Here is a 23,483-nt window from a genome sequence, read left to right on the forward strand (position 1 = left end):
TCTGTCCAAAACATGTTCTTACTGAGGCTTGGGCAGTTTGAAAAAAACTGATGAGCAATTTATTTTTAATTTTTGTCTTACTAAGCCTGATTATTGTTTTAATTATCCATTGTTATTGTTTGTGACCTTCCACTAGAATTGTTCAGTATGAGTTTAGAAAGATTCCTGCTTTTATGTGAAGAGGGTGTGACTGTGAGGAAATGTTTTTTCAGTTGGGTGGAACAACTTATCTTTCTTGTACTTTCTTTGCGGGACATTCATCTTCAGCTGAATGCTTCAGGATCACTTACTGAACTGTGTATCCCCTCCAAAAAGAAAACAGTATTTTAGATTTACAGGATTAAATTATCTGTTTCCCCTAAAACCTCCAGGTGATTCCGTTTACTGGGGTGAAATGCTTGAAGAACGCAGAAATGCTGTTAGTACCCAACTTGTAGCATATAGGAAAAGAAGGAAGAAGTTGGAGGGAAGGCACTGGGCAAATCTAAGCTCCAGATAAGCTGCCCTGGGCAATCAAAATCTTTTACATTTGGATTGTGCAATGTAGCTGTGAGGCAGTAACTGAATGTGCTTTAATGAATAAAATATTAAAATTGTCACTCTGTAATTTGTAGTTGGTGTGTTTCTGTTGTGTGTCTTGAGGAGTTAAATTCCTGCGTGGTGGAGTCAGGGTTTTGATGTAATGTTGGAAAGCAAACACTGCCAATTTGGAGTCCATGGCTTTAGTAATTGACGGTCCTACTGCGTTATCCATAACAAATGGACAGTTCAAATGCTTTATGTTTATAGAACTAATTTCCTAATTTAAATGCCTACTTAAAAGCTCTGGTTTAGCGTTTCATTTGTCAGTGACCCTATTGTACTGAGGGATTGAGTTTCAGATCAGAGTCTTTCTAGATATAACACAGCAAGTTTTAGGAGCCCTGCACAATTTGAGCTGTACTGAATATGAAAGGCAGCAATGAAAACCACTCTTGGTTGCATAAAAATTACGTGAGGTACACTGGAGATTAGAAAATGTTAAGTATATGGCTGAGTAACAATTATTCTGGAAAGCTTTGTAGATGTGAAACTTAACCATTGTGCTACAGACCTGTGTATTATTAATAAAATTGTTTTCAAAGTGGTCACTCAGTCTAGTGCTGATATTTCGCTGGGTACACTTTTAAAAGTGTCCAATAGGTGAGGTTAGACTTCCAGCTTTTTCAGTGAGGAGAACTATATACATATTTTTAATGATCTATGCACCTTACTTTATATTTAGTTTCTCAGTTGGAAGTGGCATTCAGTCTTTAAAAATCAGTTGCAAACAGTTTTCTGTTTTACATTCATGCAGGCTTTTTGAGTGATTTGTTCAGGGCAGAGAAGCAGCAAAATAACCAGAGGGTGGGTGGGTGTTTGGTTTTATTTTTTTTTTTTTTTTTTAATACAAAGATTTCAGTGCAATTACATATATACAGATTAGTTGTGTATTGTTTATGTAGTAGTGAACAGTAAAAAAAATATATATATATATATATATTTGAACACAGCAACTTAAATAAAGGCAGTGAAACTGTAAACTACAGAAACCAGTGTATTGTTTTAACGATGCACATTTGGGAACAGGTTTATGTTCCAGCTTCTTAAAACCATCACCTCTTGTTTTAATCAGTAGCATGCTTGTCGAAAATAAATCGAACCTCCTGGGGGGAAAACAAATGAATAATGTCCCACTTTTCATTAGAATCTCATTAGTTTTGCAGTTATGAGGTATAAATCAGAAAACGTAAGCGAAAACAGCAGTTCCCAAAACACAGTGCTGTTTACATTCCCTCTAATGGATGTCTGGCTCCTTATACTTTATGTCAGTGTGTGATTGGAATTCAGCAGGGTACCATGAGGTTTTTAGGCTTGATCTGGTTAGTATAGATAGCATGAGAAACATATATCTGTTAATGTATGCGTTTAAAAGTAATTTCTGATTCACACAAATGTGAATATGTGGGAAGTCTGCTCATAGGTGGGCTTTGCATACACAGTGTATTCGAGCATGTTTAGCTTGGCCTGAAGAAGATGCATTTACAAAGAATTTCTGCCATGATTATGAAAACCATGTTTGTTTTTTGTTTTTTTTTTAAAAAAAAAAAGTCTTAATTGAAACTTTTTGTCTTGGATGTGTTTTGCAATGCAGAGATTTTAATTTTAGTGAAATATGGACATTGTGAAACTACAGAGATCTGAAAATGAGCATGAAAATAAGAGGCTTAATGTGTTTCCTTCACAGAGAGTTTTTGCAAGTTTATGTTAAACCAGATAGTTGCAAAAGCAGAGTGTGATGGCTCATGACTTAAGCAGCTAATAAAACTTGCAGAGGTCAAGATGAGGAGGTGCACTTCTCTCCATAGTAGCTTTAGTGGTCTTGAGGGAAAAAAAATCTCCCGCTGTAATAGAAAGATTGGTTTTATTCCCAAAGCTGACTGTGGTGCTGAGATCTCTAGTTGAGTCCTCATAAGCATAAGGCTTCTTCGTCCTGTTCCACCATTGCGGCTCTCGGTGTCTGTTTCTTCTTGAATCAATGGACTTTTCTGTTGCAGAGGTGCAAATCCCAGGGGAGAGGAGCAGGGTGCAGTCTGGGGTCTGTCAGCACAATCTCATTTACTGTGAGTACGGTAATAAGAGTAAGGCAGCGTAGGGAGCAAGTAACAAGGGGAAAGTTAGGTGATACAGTCAAATCGCTATTATTAATTTCATAGATTCAGAGAGAGCCTTGCTTTGATGTCATTATCAACCTGTGCAGAGTGCCGTGCTGGCTGAGGTCTGGAAGCAGTACAACCGTCCTCACACTGTGGGGAGCCAGGGCCATAAACCCTATTCAGCCTCATTCTGCTTCCACTTGGGGTCCGAGTGTCTGTGCGCTGCCATCCCGGGCGCAGGGACGGGTGGCTTAGGGCCACGAGAAGAGTCTGGCCAGGCTGCTGCTGTGCCAGATGTGAGGTGACCCTCTTCTAGACCACTGTCCCTGCTCTGCTTCTCCATGCTCTGGGTTCAGGGAGCTCAGGGAAGGTGCAGCACTGCTTATGCCCCTGAAGCGGCTTGAGTCCCGAGAAGCCCTTCAGCGGGTGGGCACAGCCCTGAGGTCCAGCATGGGGCTGGCTGGCTGCTCTGCAGAGCCGCCCCCCCATCCCTGCAGCCCACGTCAGCCTTTTCCATCATCTGGCATGGGTGAGACCCCTTCCGAAATTCCAAAACCAGGAATGGGCTGCACTCTCAAACAGGTAAAACACAACTGTACACAATAAAAAATGAGTCGAGGAGGAAGCTGATGACCTTGTGATGGGGTAAGGAGTGAAGCAGATGAAAGTGTTCTCCTTTGATGCTGTAACTGTGGCCTACTTGTCTGTAGGTCTTGTCTGTAAGTACTTGTCTTGTACTCAGCTGAGAAAATGTCTGTTTATTGGTTGCTGTTTGTTTATAAAAACATTAGACCCACGCAGGTTGCTGTTACCTGGGGAGCCTTTTCATATTAAGACCTTTAGGACAAAACTAGACTTGTTTGCTTTTTGTGGTTGTGTCTGCTTAACCACATGGCTTTTATTATAACTATAGTAGATAATGTATATTGCAGTTCAAGGAGAGGAAAATGTCTCCAACTGAACCGAATTCTATGAAAAAACAATTCCCTCTTTTAGTATTACAACAAAAAGACTACCTGCTTGCATTTATGTAATACTGAGCATGTGTCATTTTAAAAAGTGGTATCTTCTTTCATACAAAAAATGAACTTGCTGGGCCCAAACAGATTTAATAGCTGAGATTGGAGGGCTCATGCAAGTCTGTTCAAAATCTACTGTAATTTGACATGAACTTTGATTTCCTGCCAATCTGAAAATGTACATCAGGAAAAACAGGTACTTGTTTCTACAACAACTGTTTGATTGCTGTGGTATAACTTGCAGAAGTGTCCTGCTTTTTTGAAACATATTTTCATTGATTTATAAATTTTTAAATTTAGAAAGACAAACCTTTTTTCCAGAACTGCTTCATTCTTTCCACACTATGTGTTTGGAAATCTGAATGCTCTTTTACTTGGAGAGCAGGGGAGAAAGTGAAGTGCTTGCCGGTTTGAAATGTTTTACATTTTTTAGAGCAGAGCAGGCTGCACTAACAAGCATTTTAAACCCTTCTCTCCGGAGTGCCCTGGGATGCCATGTGGCCTCATTAACTTGGCTACTCCAGGAACAGATTGAAAGCTGCTATTTTCATGTATATTGTTTAAAACTTGGCTGCAGTGATGAGGTGGGGAGGGAGCAATAGGGAATGGGAGGGAAAAAAAGGGGGGGGGAAGAGAGTAAGGAAAAGAGCCTGAAGGCTGACATTGCTAGTTGTTTTGTTACAGATATGGAAATGTTTGAAATTTTGCTAGGATAACATCATTTTGTATTTGATATATTCCATTTGGGATGTCATCTTTACACTTGCTGAGTTTAACTTGGATTGAGATGAGGAACTTGGTGAGATTTGAGCTTGGCTCTATAAAGTCTCTCTTGGTGCTAGGATAAAAATAGAGCAGCTTTGCATTTTTCTTTTTTTTTTTTCCCCTGCTGTGGTCTAGATGAGGTGCAAAAAACCCAGCCTTTGTATCGTACATGCTGTATTCTGGGTTTCATTCTGTTCTGAACACAGGACATCGCTGTTTGTGTCTCCTTCAGAGGAGATTTAAGCCAGTTGACAACTTGTTCAAGGTAGGGCTGAGTGAAGTCAGGCAGGCAGCAGGATACTTCTGTGGGTCCCTCAGTAGGGTGTACACGCGGCTTAAACACCTCGCACTCTTGCTCTCTTAGCCTCTGTGGGTCTGTAACGGAGTGATGTTGTTTCACTCTCTGTTTTAGCCAGGAGCAGGGCTCTAGGTAGTCATTGAAACAGTCTGAAGTGGGCATTTGAATATTTTGTGGAGGAGCCGGGGAGGGGATTTCTCTTCAAAGCTGAGCTGTGATGGAGTAGAGTTGCTCAGAAGATACGAGTTGTCCTGCTGTGCTAAGCCCTTCGTCCTCTGCTCTTCTCTGCCTGAAACGGTGCTGCCAGGTACTGCCTTGGGTGGTTAGTGAAGATTTTGGTTATCCAGTATTTCTGACAATACAACTGATGATGGATTAGTCTGCAGAGGACCTTGAGCTTTCTTTTGATGGGCACTGAAGGGTTTTCACATCTGTGTATTACTCAGCCTTCTCTTCACATTGCCCCCTTCCCCCTCCTCCTCCTCCCCTTTCATACAGAAATACGGCATTTCCTCCTCAGTCAAACCAGCAGGTACCTATGAATGTCCTGTTATCAAACCGAACGGTGGTTATCCCCAGTTAGGGTCAGTGAAGCCGTGTGTGGCCATTGCCTCCAGAGCGTGCTGGAGCAGAGCGGCAACCGTCCCAGCCCGTGTCCCCAGGGCTCGGCGAGCGACACCTGGGACAGGAGCGGGGGCTGCCCGCCCAGCCTGCACTCCGCTTCTCTCCTGGGAGCAGCAGTTCTGCAAAAGATGCATGTTTTAAAAGGGATTCATTTTGGTTTCAGGCTATTGCATTTGAATTAAAAATTTCAAATACTGGCGAGTCTGAATTTCCTATGGAAAATAAGTCTAGGTTGCTGCTGGTGGTATAAGTAGGAAAACAGAAACTTTCATGAAGGAGAGCTGTGACGGGTAATGGCTTTTGTCACGATCTGTGGTGTAAGGGAGCTGTGCAGCTCTGCTCGACAGGGGTGACCAGAGTGCTTTCATCGAAGGCTGCTGAAGGGGAGACCCCCCCTGCATCAGGAATACAGCGAGGGGACATACTGGCAAACTTTTGGATTTTGCAACCTACAGAAACACTGTCCTCGTTTCGCATGAGAAAATAGCTGCCCTCTCTCATTCCTTTTAATCCTGACATGTCCACACACCGAGTTACTCGGAGATGAGCTGTTCCCTTGGGTACCTGGGGCTGGAGATCATCTTTGAAAGTGTGACTTTCTGAGTCTTTAACGGTTGATTAACAGCTTTTTCTGCTGTAACTGTGCAGGTGTAAGAGCAAGCCTGATGCCATATGATCAAAGCTTTCGCATTTGCAAGCTATTTCTTCCCTGGTACTGAAGTCAAAAGAGGGTACTGGAAGTGCTTTCATTTTAGCATTTTTTGCAGTTTGTAGATCAATATAGTTCTAATTGTCAATTCTATCCAGGAATCATTTTTTTTTTCCTCCTAATTCTTTGCTCGGCCCTTCAGGGGCCTGGGGACTCTTTAATGGCATGCTATCAGATTGATTGTTGGTGTGTCTGAGGCGTTATTGTTTTAAGCTTGGCTTGTGATGCTGCGTGCAGCAGCGGAGCGCTGCGATGGGAGAAGAATGACAGATGAGCAGAGGCTTCCTGGAGAGCAGGCAGCGCATCCCCCAGCTGTTTAGAAGAATTGAGGGAGAAAAAAAGGAGAAAGGCAGATTATCCCATTATGTTTACAGGGCATCGGTCACACAAACAATGACTGTCCTCTTTGACAAGAGGATTGTTTAATTAGTTAAGGGTTTGATAAAGAGATGACTAAACATACAGTGCTCTGAAGGCATTTGCCTTTTAGTACAGCAGGCACGTCCTCCGTGCTAGTGCTGTGCTTTTCCTTTTTCCTGAGGAGTGCCGGAGGTCTCCAGAGCTCTGTACCAAGCCTCAGAGCTGGTTATTTTGAGCATATGAAATTGAGTTTCTGTTATCTGAGAAACAAAATTGTAATTTAGCTGCCTGTGAGCAAGTTCTAAGCATTCAGAAAGAGTGAGGCAGTTATACTTGGAAAAGCATATTTTTTTATGTATATATTCTGGTGTCATCAATCCTCTTATCTTTATAGCTCTTCCCTTGCTCTTTTTTTCTTATTTTTAATCCGTGACCAGTGTTGCCAGGTTAAATTCCTTCCTGCAGACTCTGAACTGGACTAGAATGGGAATCTGTGTAAAGAGATTATTAATTAAGTGCAGGTAAGTGGGTGTGAAACAGTGGAATTCAAAAGGCATGTTGCGGTGGCTGTAAGTACAGCATAACACTGGCTTTGATTTGCTTCTGAATTTGACCATAAAATCCAATCTGAAATACAGAAATAATGACTAGAGAGTGAATGTAAGGTGTATATTGAAATGTGGGTGTTAGCATTGATTATAGTCTGTATATCTTCTCAAAATCAAGGAGTATAAAGAAATAAAATCAATATTCAGTACTTCATAGTGTTCTAACTCAGCCATGAAATAGTACACACTTAACATCCTGTTGCACTTGCCATAGTTTCCTTCCTTTTTAAATTGGCATCTGCCTTTGTAAACTAATACTGACAAATAATTACACACAACACATTCTGTGTGATAAGAAATAATGTTGTAGCTAATATTACTTCTTTAATGGAAGCTACCAAAAATTGTTATGTTGCTGTATTGCATTCTTAAGCCAACACTTAAGCCACTTATTTCTTAGTGTCTAGTATTGTTTTTAAGTTTTGGATCTCCTGGTATGTTTTTTTTTGGAGGCTTTTTATTCTTTGTAGTGTTTTGTGACCACAAAACAAATACTTCTAATCTATCAGAGAGTGTGTGTCATTAGATGTTTAATCACAGCCAGAGATGGTATGTATCAAGCATTTTAAATTCAGGGGGGGATTGTGCATCAGCAGATCCAGCATTGGGGACAGACTGCTGCTGTGTCTTCCAGTTATTGATCTTGCCTTTGCAAGCTTCCTCTTTGTTTGCTGAGTGTGACAAAGTGGGGAGGTTGTGCCATGCGTCAGTGTCCTTCCTCATCCGGGCAGGGGAAGACAATGCATTCAGCATCCCAGGCGTTGGGGGAAATGGCGATAAAGCTGCGAACGCTGATTTAAGCATAGGTCAGAAATGCTTCTGTCTGAGATACCGGTGTTTATTTTCTCAGTGCTCCTTTCTTAAAATGGCTGGGCTGTGAGTTTGCCCCAACTGTCGAGAAAATGAGCGGTTACTGCCTTTCTTAAGATTAATTAAAAATGTACAAATATAGCTTCAGCTCAGTGCTTCAAAGATCTTATCTGGGCACAGACACTGCCTCTCGGGGCCTCTTTCTGCTCACTCTCCTTTATCCACCAGCGCGGGGCTTGGTGCTGTGTGACGCAGGGGAGTCAGAGAAGGACGGACAGCAAAGCATTTACAACTGATGCCTGCTGCTTGCAGGTCTCATGGAAATTTGTGGAGTCTGGTGTTAGTGCCTCACTTGCTACATTTCCCTTACAGCTTCCTAGAGGGATGTGTGGTGTTCTAAAAAATGTTTTTCCTCCCAGTAAATAGCACAGAGCCTTCAATTATTGCCGATGAACAGCTTTCCTCCTGCTGCACCCATGCGGTGTCTCTGGTTCATGTCACTGTTGGTCCAGGCTGTTTCTGTCTTCCTGTTTTCCACAGATTTTGGCTAAAGGAGGTGGCAAAAGTATTTCAAGCAATTCAGGTCAAGTATCTCATCAGCACAGGATGCTGCTTCATGCTTTCATACCAGCAAAGATCCAGCTTCTCTTCAGTAGGAGCTGTGCCGACTTCACCACCCACAGCTTTGACAAAGGGTATTGTTTCAGCATTTGAAGTGATTAATAAATTTTAGGAGGTTGCAATTTTCCATTTTCAGTGTGTCACTTCTGATTTCCTTTTTGTGTCCCACAAGGCTTTGGAGAAGCCGAGGGGCACAGTGAGGAGTGCTTGTGTGACCACACTTACCTGCCATGGAGCAGGGAACGTCGTGGTTCTTCCTAAGGTCCATTGTGTCCATCTGGCCCTATTTGAGAACAAAGTTAGTGGCTTCCTCAGCCACCAAATAATCTTTCCTTAACCACCATCAAGCTGTGAGAAATATCCTCTCCGATAATGAGTTTAAATAATAACTTTCCTGCACCTCATGTTCATTGTTAGCCTGATAGAAGTCCCTCAAGAGGGACTTCAACAGCCCAGTTGTACACAGCTTTAAGAAACTGGACTGCATTTCTGCAAGGGATGCAGTCAGTTCATCACGGAATCCAAAGGTACCTCAAACAAGATGGGGAACACACGGCACAGCTACATGCAGCAGTGTTGTGTGTCTTTTCAGCTAGTGCCTTTCTTGTTTAGCAATACCCTTGCCTGTTTTCTGTGGTCTTGCCTCACCGAAACACCTTGCAGGGAGATCTGTGCTTACAGCTTTCTACCTTGCTCTGTGGTGCAGCTATTACATGGAAACTAGACAAAGGAGACATTGCTCTGCTGCTCAGGTTAACAGCTGTGGGCATTAAGTGTTCATGTGCATTTCTAGCTTCCTGTAACACCACTCAAAGCTGGAGTGAGCTGTTTCAGTGCCTGGGTGGTTGTTTTGGATTCAAGTGTTGCTGCTGCAGACCTGTGGCTGTGATGGCAGCAGTGGGGTTATGTATGTCTGCCCTCATTTATTTTCTGTAAAACCTGACCTGTCAAAGTCCAGACGATAGCATCTGCAGAGAGGCTGAGATGTCATTCACTGAGAAAGGGAGTGAGGGGACTTTTTCTCTGAGCTAATGCGTGCTCACTGCCAAGCACCTTTCTTAAGAGACAGCATGCAGGCAAAATAAAGCTGGGATAAATAGTTAAATAATACCACTGCCTCGCTTCACAGTGTGGAGGGCCATTAAGGCGCAGAAGTGGAGGAAAATATGATATTTAAGACCATTCTTACTTTTAAGACAGTTCTAAAAACTTCCAAGAAAGTCTGTGGCCACAGAAAGAGATGCGATGCAAACAGTGGAGAGGCAAGCAGAGGCAGCAGAGCACCCTTCTGCCGCGCCCGTCAGCCGAAGCACCCAACGCTTCTGGTATCATGCAGCCTTTGGACAATGTACAGTGCTGGTCCTGTACAGCCTGCAACCTCTTTGGGGGTTTAAGAAGGAACCTAAGGAGCTCATCTCTCACGCAGCTGAGATACGTATCAGTTCTGCTGATAAGAGCACGTAGTATCCTGATCTTTCTACTGACCACCATAGGCAGGTGTCCCACGGCATCGCCTCCGCGATGCCTGCCAGCGGTACGGCAGTGGTGCTGGCTGAATTAGTGATACCAAAGGAGATGACATGGTTCCCTTTTAGTTTGCTTTCACACCCTGCAGTTTCTGACGGGCATCTGCAAACTCACAGAATGGAGAGCTTTGCGGGAGAGCACTACAGGGTGAGATCTCTCCCCAGTGGTTACTTTGATCAAGTGTGAACTTGTGCACATGTAATGTTTTATAAGAGAGGTACTTCGTGGCATTGTGGTAAAGCAGTGGAGATACACACTATCTTGATGTAGCTACCTTGCTGCCCTGTGAACAAGTGAATTAGATCGTAACATCCCAGAGCAGACATGGCATTTCATGTTGAAATGAGAAGAGAAAGAATCCCAATCTTTCCAGTGGTTGCCCACAGCTTGCTGTTTCACTTTGAATTTCTTGCCAGTTGTTCAGATGCCAAATGATTTGGCAGACATAAATCAGATATTCCTGCCCATGCCTAAAGGAGAATAATATATGTTGCTTCTAACACTTGTGTTATTTTATGGGTTGATTCAATGTTACTTAAAGATCTATCAAAAGGTGGTTAAAACTATGCATAAACTGTAGTACTTTCTGAAAAATTAGACCATGATTACTGCAACTATAATTGCAACTAATAAATCATACTGAGAAAAACACATGCCTTTCAGGTTAATAATATTGTTTATAGATGTGTAACAGTCCAAAAGCTGGCTAATACAGCTTTTTCTCAACTTCTTCTGAAATTAATGGTAGAGACTTCTGTAACCATTGAGATCTGACCTCAGCACACAGTTTGAGTGACTCTGCATGGCGCTGGTCAAAACACTTCTGAAAATTAATGAGCCTTTGAACTTGGGTACTCTGTTCCCCTGAGACAGTCTGACCCATTTGTTGGGTGGTGATGCAGGAGGAGGCTGGAAGGTAAAGCCCGTGCTTGTTTATCATCAGAAGAGCCAAAGGACAATGAGAAGGTTATTGAAGACTCATCTTCCAGTCATATAGGAAAAACCTGGCTCACCACCCAGGAGCTTCAGGAGTGCTTTCCCTGTGATGACCTTCCAGGAGTGCTGCAAGAACAACAGACCCCCAATTTCAACACTCTCCTTGTTTTGTACAATGTTGTCTCCCACAAACTTGATTATAAACTGATGTTCCATGTGAAAGTCATTTATGCCACCAAAGATGATCTTGGTAATCCCACTGATGGCTTAATCGCTGTATTCAAAGCCTGCTTACTGAGGAAGACCTCCTCTAAGATTATTCAGAAGATAAAGGGTGAGGAAGAATTCTCCTCATAGGAGCTTTGAAAGCAGTTTATTATCAGGCATGGTGGAGATAACACTGATACAGCTTGGAAAAAGATCAAAATTCAGCACACACTGTGATTAATGTGACTCAGTTTTTCTGGATTTGATGTCATCCCTGCACTCCAGGAGGGCTGTTGTTTCTCATGCTGTGGGTACAAGCATGAGGAAGCCTACAATGAGAATGTGGTAGAATTGTTGCCTTCATGCTCTAAAAGCTTGACAGATTTAATTGACCTCGGTGTCATCTGGTGATGACAGGGAAAATGAAACTTGTTCAGAAATGGTGAGAACCCTTATCCTGAAGGATTGCTATGGGGGTGTCAGTCCCTCAGGTGCCATCAGGTGAGATTGTTCAGGACAGAGATTGTTCTCAGAGAGTGGGCGAACAGGCTGCCAGTGCATTGTAAGATTTGTTCTTGTATTATGAAGAGATCTACTGGCCAAAGTCTCAAGACAGTAATTGTTCATCCCTTAATTTATATTTCAAGTAGTAATCAGGACCTTCAGCCACAGAAAAGCCAGTGTCTCCTCCAGCTTTTCAGTTGTTACCAGAAGTTGCCAGTTGATCTCTGCTGCAGCTCCTGCCTCTCCATCCTCCATGTCATCTAGAATTCCTCCCTCCTTGCTGCCTTCTGTCGCAGCATTTAACAAAGAGGGTATTCCCTGAAAGGTGGAAGGACCCATAGGTAATGATGTGGGTAAAAGACAAGAAGAAATAAGAGGCAAAACTTATTATAAGAGGTAGCTTCTTGTCATTGACATGGTGTATCAGGTCTCAGGTGAGAAAAATCTGTGAAGAAAATCTAGGTCAAGCCTAATAAGATAACCTGGAAATTAAATGCCAGTAGTTTGTGGGACTTCTGAATTCTGAAAATGTTTATAAGGCATAATAGCAGTGCCTTTGGGAGACAGAAAAGGAGCTTGCCCATAAACTTGAGTGTTGCCTGAAACCTGTACAAGCTGCAGAGCTGCTGGCTCCGCTCCTGGTGCAGGCAGCCTATTAGTAACTGTGGTCGAGGATGGAAGATGAGGAGCTGCAGACAGTTGGGATCTGAGGGATTTGCTAACAACAGGGATAACAGAGGAAATGTTGATCTGAGGGGAAATCCTTGGGTTATTCTGCTTTGATTCTAGTAGTGTTTAGACATGGTCTGGAGTGAAAGTAATCAAGGAGAAATCGACACAGCAGAGTGTCAGCTCCTTTGAGTGAATGGAAAGGGAGATTAGCAAGGGAAGCAAATCAAGATGGAGAAAATTTACTGGATTGCTAAAATTACTCATTCATCCTGTAAAAGCTTTTTGTTTAGTGTTGGGTCTAGCTAGAGCTATTCAAGCAAAGCCCTCAGTGGAAGGAAAGCTTCAACAATTTTTATTAAAATAAAAAAAAAATAGTGATTTTGTCAAAAGCAAATTTTCTTTCCCCCCCCCCTCCCTCCTCCTCTAAATGCTGCGATTTTTAAAATTGTATCTGTTTTGTCTGGGATTTGGCTTGAGCATCTGTTAGTCAGGAAGTGATTGTTTTTATTGCACTTTTACCAATGTAACTGCACTTCCAACACTTTGTAAGTATAGATGTGGCTGAAGAGTCTCTCTTCATGATCCCTTAGGAGAAACCCCCGAAGTGAAGTATTCAGCAGGAGGTAAGAGTTCAGATCATGTTCCTACATGTGCTGATGATCTGTGTGCGTTAGTGCTCTGACTCACATCTGCTGGCCAAACAGCTGCAATAATTTAAGAGATGACTGTCCCCCACTGTCTGTTAGTGCTGCAGGAGGAATGTGTCCTTGTATCTGAGTTTCTTTAGCTCAGAGCCCAACAGTTTTGCACAAATATTTCACCCTCGGTTCACGCTGACGTGCCAGAACCCAGAGTTGAGGCATCAGGCGTGCAGACTTCCAGCCAGCTGTGCTGGCCAGGCAGCATCTCCTGGTAGAGCAAGGTGGGACAAACAGCTGGTGAGAGCAGTGTCTTCAGCTGCCACAGCTACGTTTGCCAGAGCCTTTTAGAAGTGTCAGCCTTTGGAGGATGGTTAATGCAATCTGAAAAAGACAATTAATAGGCTTATGCAGGATAATAAAGCTTCCTCAGCAATCCAGGAGAAAGAAAACTTTCAAACGCCTTCTGTCACAGAGCACTGGACAGATGTTAATAATGGATTAATTGCTTAATACTGGTGCCTAAGCTTGAAATCAAAATGTTGGGAAATAGTCACAGTGCCTGAAGAAGTCAAAATCAAACAGCTCTGCCTCTGTTTTGGGAAGTAGTGAAGTCACTTATTGAGTCTGCAGTGGTGTTGTGCTTACACACAAAACTGTGTTAACACAAAGCTACTATAGGACTGAAAAAAAGCAAAGTAAGCTTTTTTTTTTTTAATTTGTCAGAGATCTCAAGAGGTACTGAACTGTCAGCATTTAAAGTAACTACACTGTATCTCCTACTAAGGAGGATTTACATGTTACTATTATAGTAATCATGATTATTTAGTCCCCTGGCTTTTTAAAGTTTCTCAAATTTTTTACATTATAGTGGTTTTCAGTAGTGGCCAACAAACTGGAGTTAAACTTGTAAAGTGTGTTCACCCCAACCTGTTTTTCTGTTTGCTCAGAACTTCTTTTTTACACTTTGATTCTGGTTGAAATCCTGCACTGCATATTTCCAGAGCTTCCTCAGTTGTTTACTTTTTAAAGGTGCTGGATTGGAGGTGGAATGATCTTTTGGAATTCTTTCTACTGAAGTGGAAGTCCTTTGGTAGGTTAAGTACAACCTCTATGTGTTTGGAGTAGCATTTAGAAAGTACCACTGTAAGTGTCTATGCAGCCTGCAAGCTATCTTTTAGTTTACTCAGTGTGTGCTAACTGTCAAGCAGGGCTTGTTCTCCTGGCCTTTCCTTCACACAAGTAAAGAAGAAACAAGAAGCAGAAAAATGCAGACAATAACAAGGCTGAAAATCTATCTCTAAAGTTAACACATCTCATAAGATTAGGTTTCTGTTTCACTGTGGCCTTTACACAGAATATTCTCTGTTCTTGGTGTTCATTGTTCCACAGGAATCTTCAAGTGCAACACAGCAGGGTCAGGATGTGTCACGTTAGTGACTCAGTTAAGAAAACCCCTTCGTTTCTGGTGTCTGCTGACTGCGAGAGTTTGAGCGTCACTGATCACATTCGAACGTCTCAGTGTCCCTTTGTGTGAGACACCACGTGTTGGACACCTTACAGAATTGGTGGTGGGTATGTGACAAAGATATGTGTGATCACATCTTCCCTTTCCTTCTCCGGTGCCAGGCTGCACTGGTGGAGGGGGGTGGCACTGTGCTCCCCCCCAGGCTGCCACCGCTCCTCCTCTGCCCAGCCATCCTCCTGCCCAGCTCAGGGACACGAAGGGGTCACAGTGCTACAGATGCTGTGTGACAAGTGTGGCGTTGGAGACTGCTGAGGGGATTGTGCATCAAAAGTGTGGGCCTGCAAGGGCTCCGATGATTCCCTTCCAGGGACAATATCCTTAGGTGTCCCTGGTTGATACCTGAGCTGGAGTATTGTGCTCTGGATTATTGCCCTTTTCATTCTCCAAGTTAGTGCTGGAGCTTAGGTCACCTCCCTGGTCCATCCCTTTCTGAAAAGCAGGGAGAGGATAGGTGCTGCGTGCATGGTGCTGGGGGGCGTTGGTAGGTGGAAAGGATGATAAATACAAGGGGATTTAGGTAACACTAGAGATAAGAGAGTAGGGCATCTTCCTTTACATGGTGTGCTCAGTTACTGGAGCAAACCAAAGGGAAGAAGAGCCATCTGTGATTAGTATAATTTTGCAGAAATACTTGGTCAAACACATAAGAGAAATTTTAAGTTATGAAATGTTCATCTAGAAAAGGAGGTGTGGATCACGTTAGCAGGGTATGACCCTTCCAGCCTGAAAGTTCTGTGGGTGCCCTGGGCGCTGAGTGGGCCTGCAGGGATGGCACAGGTCGGTGGTGGTTTGTCAGCAGAGGGTGCCAGAGAACAACAAACTCCCTCCTTCAGCCTCCAAAGGGAAAAGCAGGCATGAACCGCAACACCTTGTGTTGTGGAGCCAGCATCCTTCCGTGGGGCTGGAGTGCAGCGAGAAAACCACCTCCAACACCAAGGAACACCCTCACAGTGTCGCCCTGAGTTTCAGCAGCGACTTTAGTTGTGCTGGTTGTTTTCAGGGTGAGTTTTCCAAGAGACTGAAGGTGATTGATGTGTAAGAAGAGCAGAATGAGCAGGGAGAGCTTGGTATGCGGGATGATACCCGTTCACATTGCTGGCAGAATAGGACGACTTCACATGTACTTTGAGAAGGTGGGGGAAATAAGGAAAGGCAGTGATCAGCAACCGTAGTCCCACACTTTGGTGTGTAGGCAGAAGTTTATATCTGTGTGTGCTGTCGGCCTGCAGGAGCCTTTTGGTGGGAGTGAAGATTTGCAGGTGATGAGGGTTGTCACTCTGGGAGCCTTTCAGAAGATGCTCAGTCTCAGCAGTGTGGTGATAAAGGAGGCTGCTGCCAGGCTGTTTTTTCTCTTGGTGCAATGAGCCTCATCTTAGACGCTCTGTTGCAATTAGCTTCAGGAAGCCTGATAGCAAACTGTCTCCCAAGTAACTCCAGAGGTTGCAGGGCTACTTAGGAATCTTGTAAAGTATTTATTTCATCCTACCTATCCGTGACTCTTCAGATCTACAAGAAAAAAGGGCAAATGTTATTCTTACCAAATGTCCTGATAGGCAAGTACCCTACACGTGTGTCTGGGCTGCTTTCCTCTGACTCACACATGCCTTGGGAGTCACAGTGTCCCTCCAACGGGCAGAAATCACTGAAGCATCAGCAACTGAAGCCTGTGATTTTTAAAATTTTTGTTCTTTTTTCCCTCCTTTGGAAAGGAGGGCTCATCTTATTTCAAGAAGTTCTGTTGGATTGTCCCTGCCCAAGCTCTTCAATAACTCTCCTTGCTGTACCACTGCAAATTGAATGAAGTAGTGTGTCGCTGCATTAACTTCAGTCGGATGCTGCTGGTAAACTGTTTACCCTGGCTGGAAGGGAAGCGGCGACCCAGTCGTTTGAAGTTGCTGCTTTTATAATGGAGGGTCAACTCTACTGTCAGGAGTAGAACATACAGAAATTAGCTGCTGGCCTGTGATTTGCAGAGTCAGCTCTAGGTTATGAAAGGCTGCATGTGAACTTCTTGGTTTCAAACATTGCTCCACATGGTTGGTACCTGCATATGACAATTGTTTTATTCTTGGTACCCTGTTGATGGTGGTGATGTGCTGTACGTTCTGCATGTGTGCAGGAAGGCATGTTCTCTGGTATACAGGGCTTTCTCCACAGGTTCAGGTTTTATTTATGGCCTTGGTGTCACAAAAATTTGCTTATTGATGTTAGGAACTTGGACAGAAACTTCTATTAAAAATACATTCCTGTTAAGCTGGCTGGCTTCACCATGCTGAGGGGGTCAGCTCTGGTAATCCAACAGACTCTGATAGACATCTGTTGATAATTTGTCATCTGCTTTCTAGTTTTAGTGTCAGAACTAATGAAGTGGAGAGTGTATGCCAGAACTGTGTAGCTCTACTGGTTTCTGCTGTATGTGTTCTGGTTTGAGCCTTCAGTGGTTCCAGTGAATCTTATTATGATGATAATGGTGTGAAATTATTAAATGACTCCACAAATGATCAAAAATCAATAATCATTCAGTAAAAATTCCATTAAACTGAAGTGGGGAAAGAGGGATCTCCTCCTTAGAATGGACTCAAAATTAATTGTTACAGAAGGTGGCTTTTAGCTACAGGGACTTGTCCTGGCCTGTTCCCAATAGCACATTCGTGTGCTGGCTTCTGCTGGGCTGGTCGATGTTCCTGGTGGTGCTGTGCAGCCCTGTCCGGGTAGGAGCTGGCCCACGGGGTCCGGGGGGGCCCTGCCTGCTTCGGGGTGCTGCGGGGAGGTGAGGCTGCTGGGGGGGCTGCATGGGCACAGTGCACAGTGTTGCTGGCAGGCGCTGGCTGACAGCCTCTGCTGCCTTTTTGTTTTTTTTTTTTTTTTTTTTTTTGCTGCTGTCAGTGCTCTTTTCCTATATCATCACTGAAAAGTGAAGTTTCTATTTCTGGGTAGTTAAAGATTTATGTGATAAAGACTGTAAAAATAGGTGGAACTGCTATTTGCATTTCAGCCTATGGTACGGAGAGGCCTCTTTGTCACTCTTTCCCACTTTGAAATAATACAGGCTACCAAGATTACTTGTAAAAAGGTTCATGTAACATAAGTAATATGTGACCTATTGAAGTCTGAGTTACCATAATTAAAGCGTGGAGCAGGGATTTTGGGTGGTGTAGTTTAGCTGGTGTGTTATGAAGAATGAAGTGTTGGGTTTTTGGCTGCTGGGAGCCTAAAAGCCAAGTCTGGCCCCAGGACTGCTGAACTGGGTTTAAGTACAGGATCCAAAGTCTGTAAAAGTCAATGAAAAGACACCCATGGTCTTCAGGTAATGCTTTTGTTAGCATTTCTAGGACTACTACAGCTCCTTCACCCATACTTCTAACTCTTTTTTTCTGCAGAGGGATCTGTAATGCTGGATATCTTTTGCTGCATGTGCCTGCATGTTCTGTAAAAATAAAGCAATAAAAGGCAGGTTGCAAAAATGTGAGATAGGCTTAAAAATCACAATATGGAGAGGACTACAAATAAACATTGTTTCCTAGTATTTGTCTTCTTGTTTCTAAAGCTTTAAGTTACTCTCACTTCACATTTTCAAATCTTTTTCCATAGCCAAGCGGAATAGAAACCTGCTTTTTTGTTTTGGTGACATTTTCTGAAGGGAGATAAGATTTTTTTACTCCGTCTCTTCAACCGAGCTGCTGGGCTTTAAAGAAAGCACCAGCTACAGCAGAGCTTGAGGTAACAGCACAGGAGTTGACCCCACCGAGGGTTAACAAACTATCAGGAGAGCATTTTGCTGCTTTTCTTTGCCTGGCTCTGCAGCTGAGCATCCAGGAGCCTGTAGTTCCCTCCAGCCCCATGATGGCCCTGCTCAAACTGAAATCGCTCAAAAGGAAACCGGTGGCCTCCAGTTCCCTGTCTGGTGGTGGCTGTGACCTCAGCTGGTACTGAGGCAGCAGGATTGTGAACTCTGTTTACACTGTCAGGAAGGAAAAAGCCTCCCCATCCACCTGAATGTTACTTCACCTTGGGGCAGTTACGGACTGCAGGCAGGGGAGGTGTCAGACATTTGCTAGACATTCACCCTTTTTGCTTCACACACATTATTCAAGATGACTGGATGCAATCATTAGCTCATTTTGCTTAAATATGAAGCAAAACACTCCTGCATGGGACTAGTCCCCAAATCAAGAGCTCAGTAGTGCCCACACCTGCTCTGGAGAAAAATCAAAAGTCTTTGGAGAAGCAGTTTGGCAGCTCTTTGCAGATGTCTTTTTCTTTAGCTGTTCTGTGCTAGGTTTCCGTATGGGGAGTGCTTTGAACTAAGCAGAAAACATCCGTAACAGCAATTACTTTCTAATGTGCCGTTATTCACCACTGTAAACTGATCACAACATCCTGCAGTATTGAAGATGTAGAGTTACATTCTCCCTCTGGACACACTTGATTTAGACCTAAGTGGAACTGACCTAATAGGAAAAAAACCCAAGCCTGATCCGGACTACAAAAATAACAGGCAAGGAATAAGAGAATAGCCTTTTTAGTGAAGAGCAATTTAATTGCATTTAATATTAATTTCTAAATTAGTCTCATATGATGTGAAAAATAAGGTTTGAGGGTTTTTAGATAATGTCAAGGTTGAAAGAAGCCTTGAGGAGAAATTGTGACTTTTTTTTACCGTTCAAATGAATGGAACTAGTGTCTCAAAGTGTTTTCTGGCAAGAAACTTCCATTTCCGTAAATTATTGGATGTGTCTGATGTCATTGTTGTGAAAAACTACAAAGTGGTGCAGAACAAAACTGAGGCAGGTATTCTGCAGCAAGCAGTGACTCCTGGCAGGCTGAATGGGGAACAGACTGGGGATAGCATGATAGTTTCTCTGGAAATCTCAGGCATTACCCCTGGGTAATAAGGTTTGTCAATCTTCAACTGTGTACATCCGAAATGTGAGGAGCCTTTTAATGTAAAGTCTCTAAGTATGCTACAGAACTGCAGAACAGCTGGGATCAAAGGGCACCTCTGGAGATCACCCACTCCAACACCATGCTCACCTCAGGGTCAGTCAGAGTAGGTTGCTCAGGACTGTGTCCAGGCAGGACAGAGACTCTGCAGCCTGTCTGGATAGCCTGTTCCCAGTGTTTGAGCACTCGTGCAGTTCAAAAAAAAAAAAAAAAAGTTAGGGTTTGTTTGTTTGTTTGTTTTGGGGTTGTTTGGTTTGGTTTGGTTTGTTTTTCTAATGTTTAGACATGATTTTCTGTATTTCAGCTCATGCCCACTGCTTCTTGTCCTGTCACTGGGCACCACTAAGAAGAGTCTGGCTCTTCTCATGTGTCCACGAAGGTATATTAAGATAAATACAAAAAATGTAGGCAATTAATGTTAACACAGAAAGAATGAATAGATAGTAGATTCAAAATACCAAACCTCAGATCGGTGACATTTGGTTTTGTTTGATACTGGTGCTTTGCCTGACACTTTCTGCTGCGTTTCTCGATATGCTGTGGGACAGCAGAGTCAGTATGTTCAACTCTGGGGTAGAATACTGATAGAGGGTGGGATTTAGCTGGTTGGACATAGATGCCTTCATTTGAGATGGCCACCAGGACTCTCTAGGCAGCCACCAGAGAGAAACGGGTTACTCCATAGTTGTCGTCTTCAAGTCATCCCTGTTCAGGTGAGCTCCCTAGAGATGTCTCTGTATCTCCACTGATCAGAAGGGGAGCTCAGAGGGTCATACGAGATGCAGGTGTCTGCATGTGATAGCTGGATCCTGCACAAAGTGCTCTTGGAGAGGCTCTCTGTCTCCAGAGCAGCACCGATACTCCCTGTGTTTGCTTTGAGAGGTGCTTCTGGCATGATTTGGGATCAGTCTTGGAGTTTAATGTACAGAGTAGGTGGCCGTGGGGAACAGAAGCTTACAGGTGTTCACATGGGTGCATGGTGGGATGGCTGCCCCCAAAGCAGGCTCCTCTGGAGAGAAGACTGCCTTCCTGTGGGGCTGGTGTGGGTCTGTGGGACAGACCTGGCCCTTAGCTGTCCCATGGACCTGTGCACTGGAGGCTGAGCACCTCTCCCTTGTGTCTGCTCTTGAAGCCACTAGATCTATCTGATGTGCCCATTAAATGCTGCTTTAGATATGTGAAGGTGACCCTAGGACATTGTGATTGAGGGTTTTGTTCCCTGCTCCTCAAAAGTCAGTCCTACTGGAATTTCTATACAATGATATTTAAAGGGAGTGTAAAAGAAATCTTGTCAGAGTTCTGGGAATCTGCCGAAGTGCATATTTGTGTTGGTTACTGTGGTGAGGTCTCGTGGGATGCAACCTGGAAATCCGTTGCTTGCAAGTGGGGAAATTCTTCTCCTTTGCCCAACTGCTGAGCAGAGCCAAATTCTTCAGAGTCCTGGGCCACGAGCTTGCCATTTCAGTGGGTTTGTGTCCTTGGACAGATCACAGATGAACCGCAACCCTTTTTGTTTTCTAGGAGGCTAATGGGGTAAACTGTATTTAGGCTAAAACATGTTTCTTCCACTTTTGGTATCTTTACCCCGCTCTCTGCTTGTGGTTGTTTTTTGGTTTTTGGCTTTGGTTTTTTTTTTTTTTTTTTTTTTGCTAAAGACCTTAAAGAAAGTGAAGGCCCTTCGCTAGTACAACATGTTGAGATTAATTCTGAGTCACTAGATCACATACAACAGCTGTGTGTACTTAACAGTTTGGCGTGAGATGCTATCAAAAGTGACCTTTGCGGTGCCTGGTAAGAATATAAACCTTTTGAATCCCCACTCTGAGTGACGTACACCTAATGGTAAATGGGGGATATATGTTTTCAAAGTTACGTATCATCTGTTGAAGAGCAGGAGGCTATTACTCTAAGGATGTCCGGATGCTCTGCTTGTTCTCTGTCATGTTCTGCTTGATGGTGCTTTACTTACGCTGCTGCTAACTACAAGAAACAATGTACTGATGTATACATAGATATGTATATATACTGTTAGCCTGTGTACAGTGGCTTAAATCACTTGTTGTTACTGCTAGTCCATTTGTAATTTTCTAAGCATTTGTGTTCCACCAGCACACTCAGAGTGAGTACTCTCAAGGGGGAATTTCCTTCCTGATAAACAATTCTGCAATGTGATTCAGCAGGAAGGATGTGGTGGTTAAGGCACTGGGTTGGGATTTGGGAGACATGGGTTCTGTTCCCAACTCAACCACAGTCAAGATGTGATGAGTGGAAGGGCAAGCAAATAAAGAGGAGGAGCTGTTTAGCTACGGCAAAAACATACTTTCACGTGGACTGTTTGTTCAGTTTGGAGGTTAGATAGGTCTGAGTTCTTTGTTTGGTTAATCAAGTAAACAATGTTAGAGACTCCTGTTTGTGCAATTTAAATCTGAAGACTAATCTTGACTTATTCTGGGAATCCAGATGTTGTTTTAACTACATGTTGTTTTAACTTCCATGAGATTTCAGATGCCACTTTTCAGTGTTTCTTGGTTAACTTAATTCACCAATTCACCATTTAGTTCTCTAATCTTTAGGCAATGTGCTATGACTTCTACACTAAGTTGTATATGCACACAGTTTCTCCACTATCTTGCTTAGATTCAAAGGCAACAGACCACACACAAGATGTTTTCTTTGTCACACAGGGTGAATTTCCTACAGTTTGACAGTAGCACTACATTTTTTCTTTTCAGAAGCAAGAGCTTGGGCTACCAACTCTGAGCTGTAGACTTCTAACCTCAGCATCCTGATTTTGTACTGCTTTTGGGAAGATGAATCAGGACGGTGACTCAAGTGATCAGCCCACTGGTGAGTTTTCTGCTTGTCCAAATGTTTGCCTATCTTCTCCTGTTCATTCAGCATGATTTACTTTCCATTTACTTTCCTTAGTGCTACTGGAGGAGACTGCTGAGTCACAAATAGAGCAAAACCTGTGAATTCAATGGTAAATTGAATGCTGTGAAGTTTACTGAATCTTTGAGGTTTTCTGGCCTACATCTAGGCATCAGCTTTCATAGAACTGTAATCCAGGTTGAAAATTTTTATAGCAATAATTTTTATAACTTCTCACCAGTTCAGAAAAAAGCATGATTTTTATTACACAACTCATTCAGATTTTATCCATGTTTTGGTTTTCTCATTAATTGCTTTACCCTATGAAGTAAAACCTGTGGAAGGTACACACACATATCATTTTCACTTATGTCCCATGAAGTTTCAGTGTCAAGGTCCTTGCCAGAGAGATTGAATGGGCAGGAATTTGTTATTAATTCTGACTCAGTCCTGCCATAAATGTCCTCTCTCCTCTTCCATCCCCATCTTTGGTTGTTGGAATTCAGTATCGTCTAGTGCTTCTGGCAGTTTCTGCGAAGGAGAAGGGCCTGGGAGATGCGCAAGCCAGGAGCAGTGGCTGACACCCTCCCAGACTCGTGCTCAGCTCAGTGCTTTTTTGGATGTGCAGAAGAACATTCTTAGGTCTGACGCGAGGGCTATTTTTTGACAGTTTCCATTGTTCCCCACTCTTTGTTAATGGGTGAGGTCTTTTTGTCTGATTCCTTTTTCAGAAATAGAGGCTGCTATGAGCTGTCTGCCTACAGGTTTGGGGATTTTTCATTTGTTGTCAAAAGTTCTGAGAATTTCTTCTTCCCTTTTTCAGACTCACTTGGGCAAACTTGCCCAGATAGCATCTGCCTGCGGGGATTGCTAAGATATCCCCTTGCTGGGATAACAAGGAAAGTTGTCCTCATAGCCACTGCCTTTGTGCCATGCTCTTGCCATGGCAATCCATGTGGCTGTAGGCAGACCAAATTGATGAGTTTGGGATTCTGAACACCTGCCTACACTGAAGATCTTGCTGTTGCCTATAGGTTGTCTGGAAGATCGAGAATAGAAAACTTTAGGAAAGTTCCTGTGGTAGCACGGAATATCTATTCTGTAATACTCTGCATGTGCTTTCATTACTGTCAACAGGTGATGATTACACGTCAGGATGTCATGCAG

At 43.2% G+C, this 23,483-nt stretch overlaps 1 protein-coding gene across 17 annotated transcripts in view; it reads left to right on the forward strand.

Moving 5' to 3' along the window:
* The window catches only part of EXD3 (exonuclease 3'-5' domain containing 3), a 293,160-nt gene that overhangs the window by 43,432 nt on the left and 226,245 nt on the right, over window positions 1-23,483 (forward strand). For 15 of the 17 annotated variants that reach the window (XM_033003026.2, XM_042786593.1, XM_042786594.1 and 12 more), the window contains one exon: window positions 22,178-22,292. In XM_033003026.2, the coding sequence (XP_032858917.1) occupies window positions 22,256-22,292 (37 nt within the window). In that variant the 5' untranslated portion in view covers window positions 22,178-22,255. Of the gene's footprint in view, window positions 1-22,177; window positions 22,293-23,483 lie in introns of those variants that run through there. The other 2 variants (XM_042786597.1, XM_033003029.2) reach the window with 2 other exon arrangements.

This window comes from Tyto alba, unplaced genomic scaffold, assembly GCF_018691265.1.
Source record: "Tyto alba isolate M040663 unplaced genomic scaffold, T.alba_DEE_v4.0 Super-Scaffold_11, whole genome shotgun sequence".
Classification (NCBI taxonomy): domain Eukaryota; kingdom Metazoa; phylum Chordata; class Aves; order Strigiformes; family Tytonidae; genus Tyto; species Tyto alba.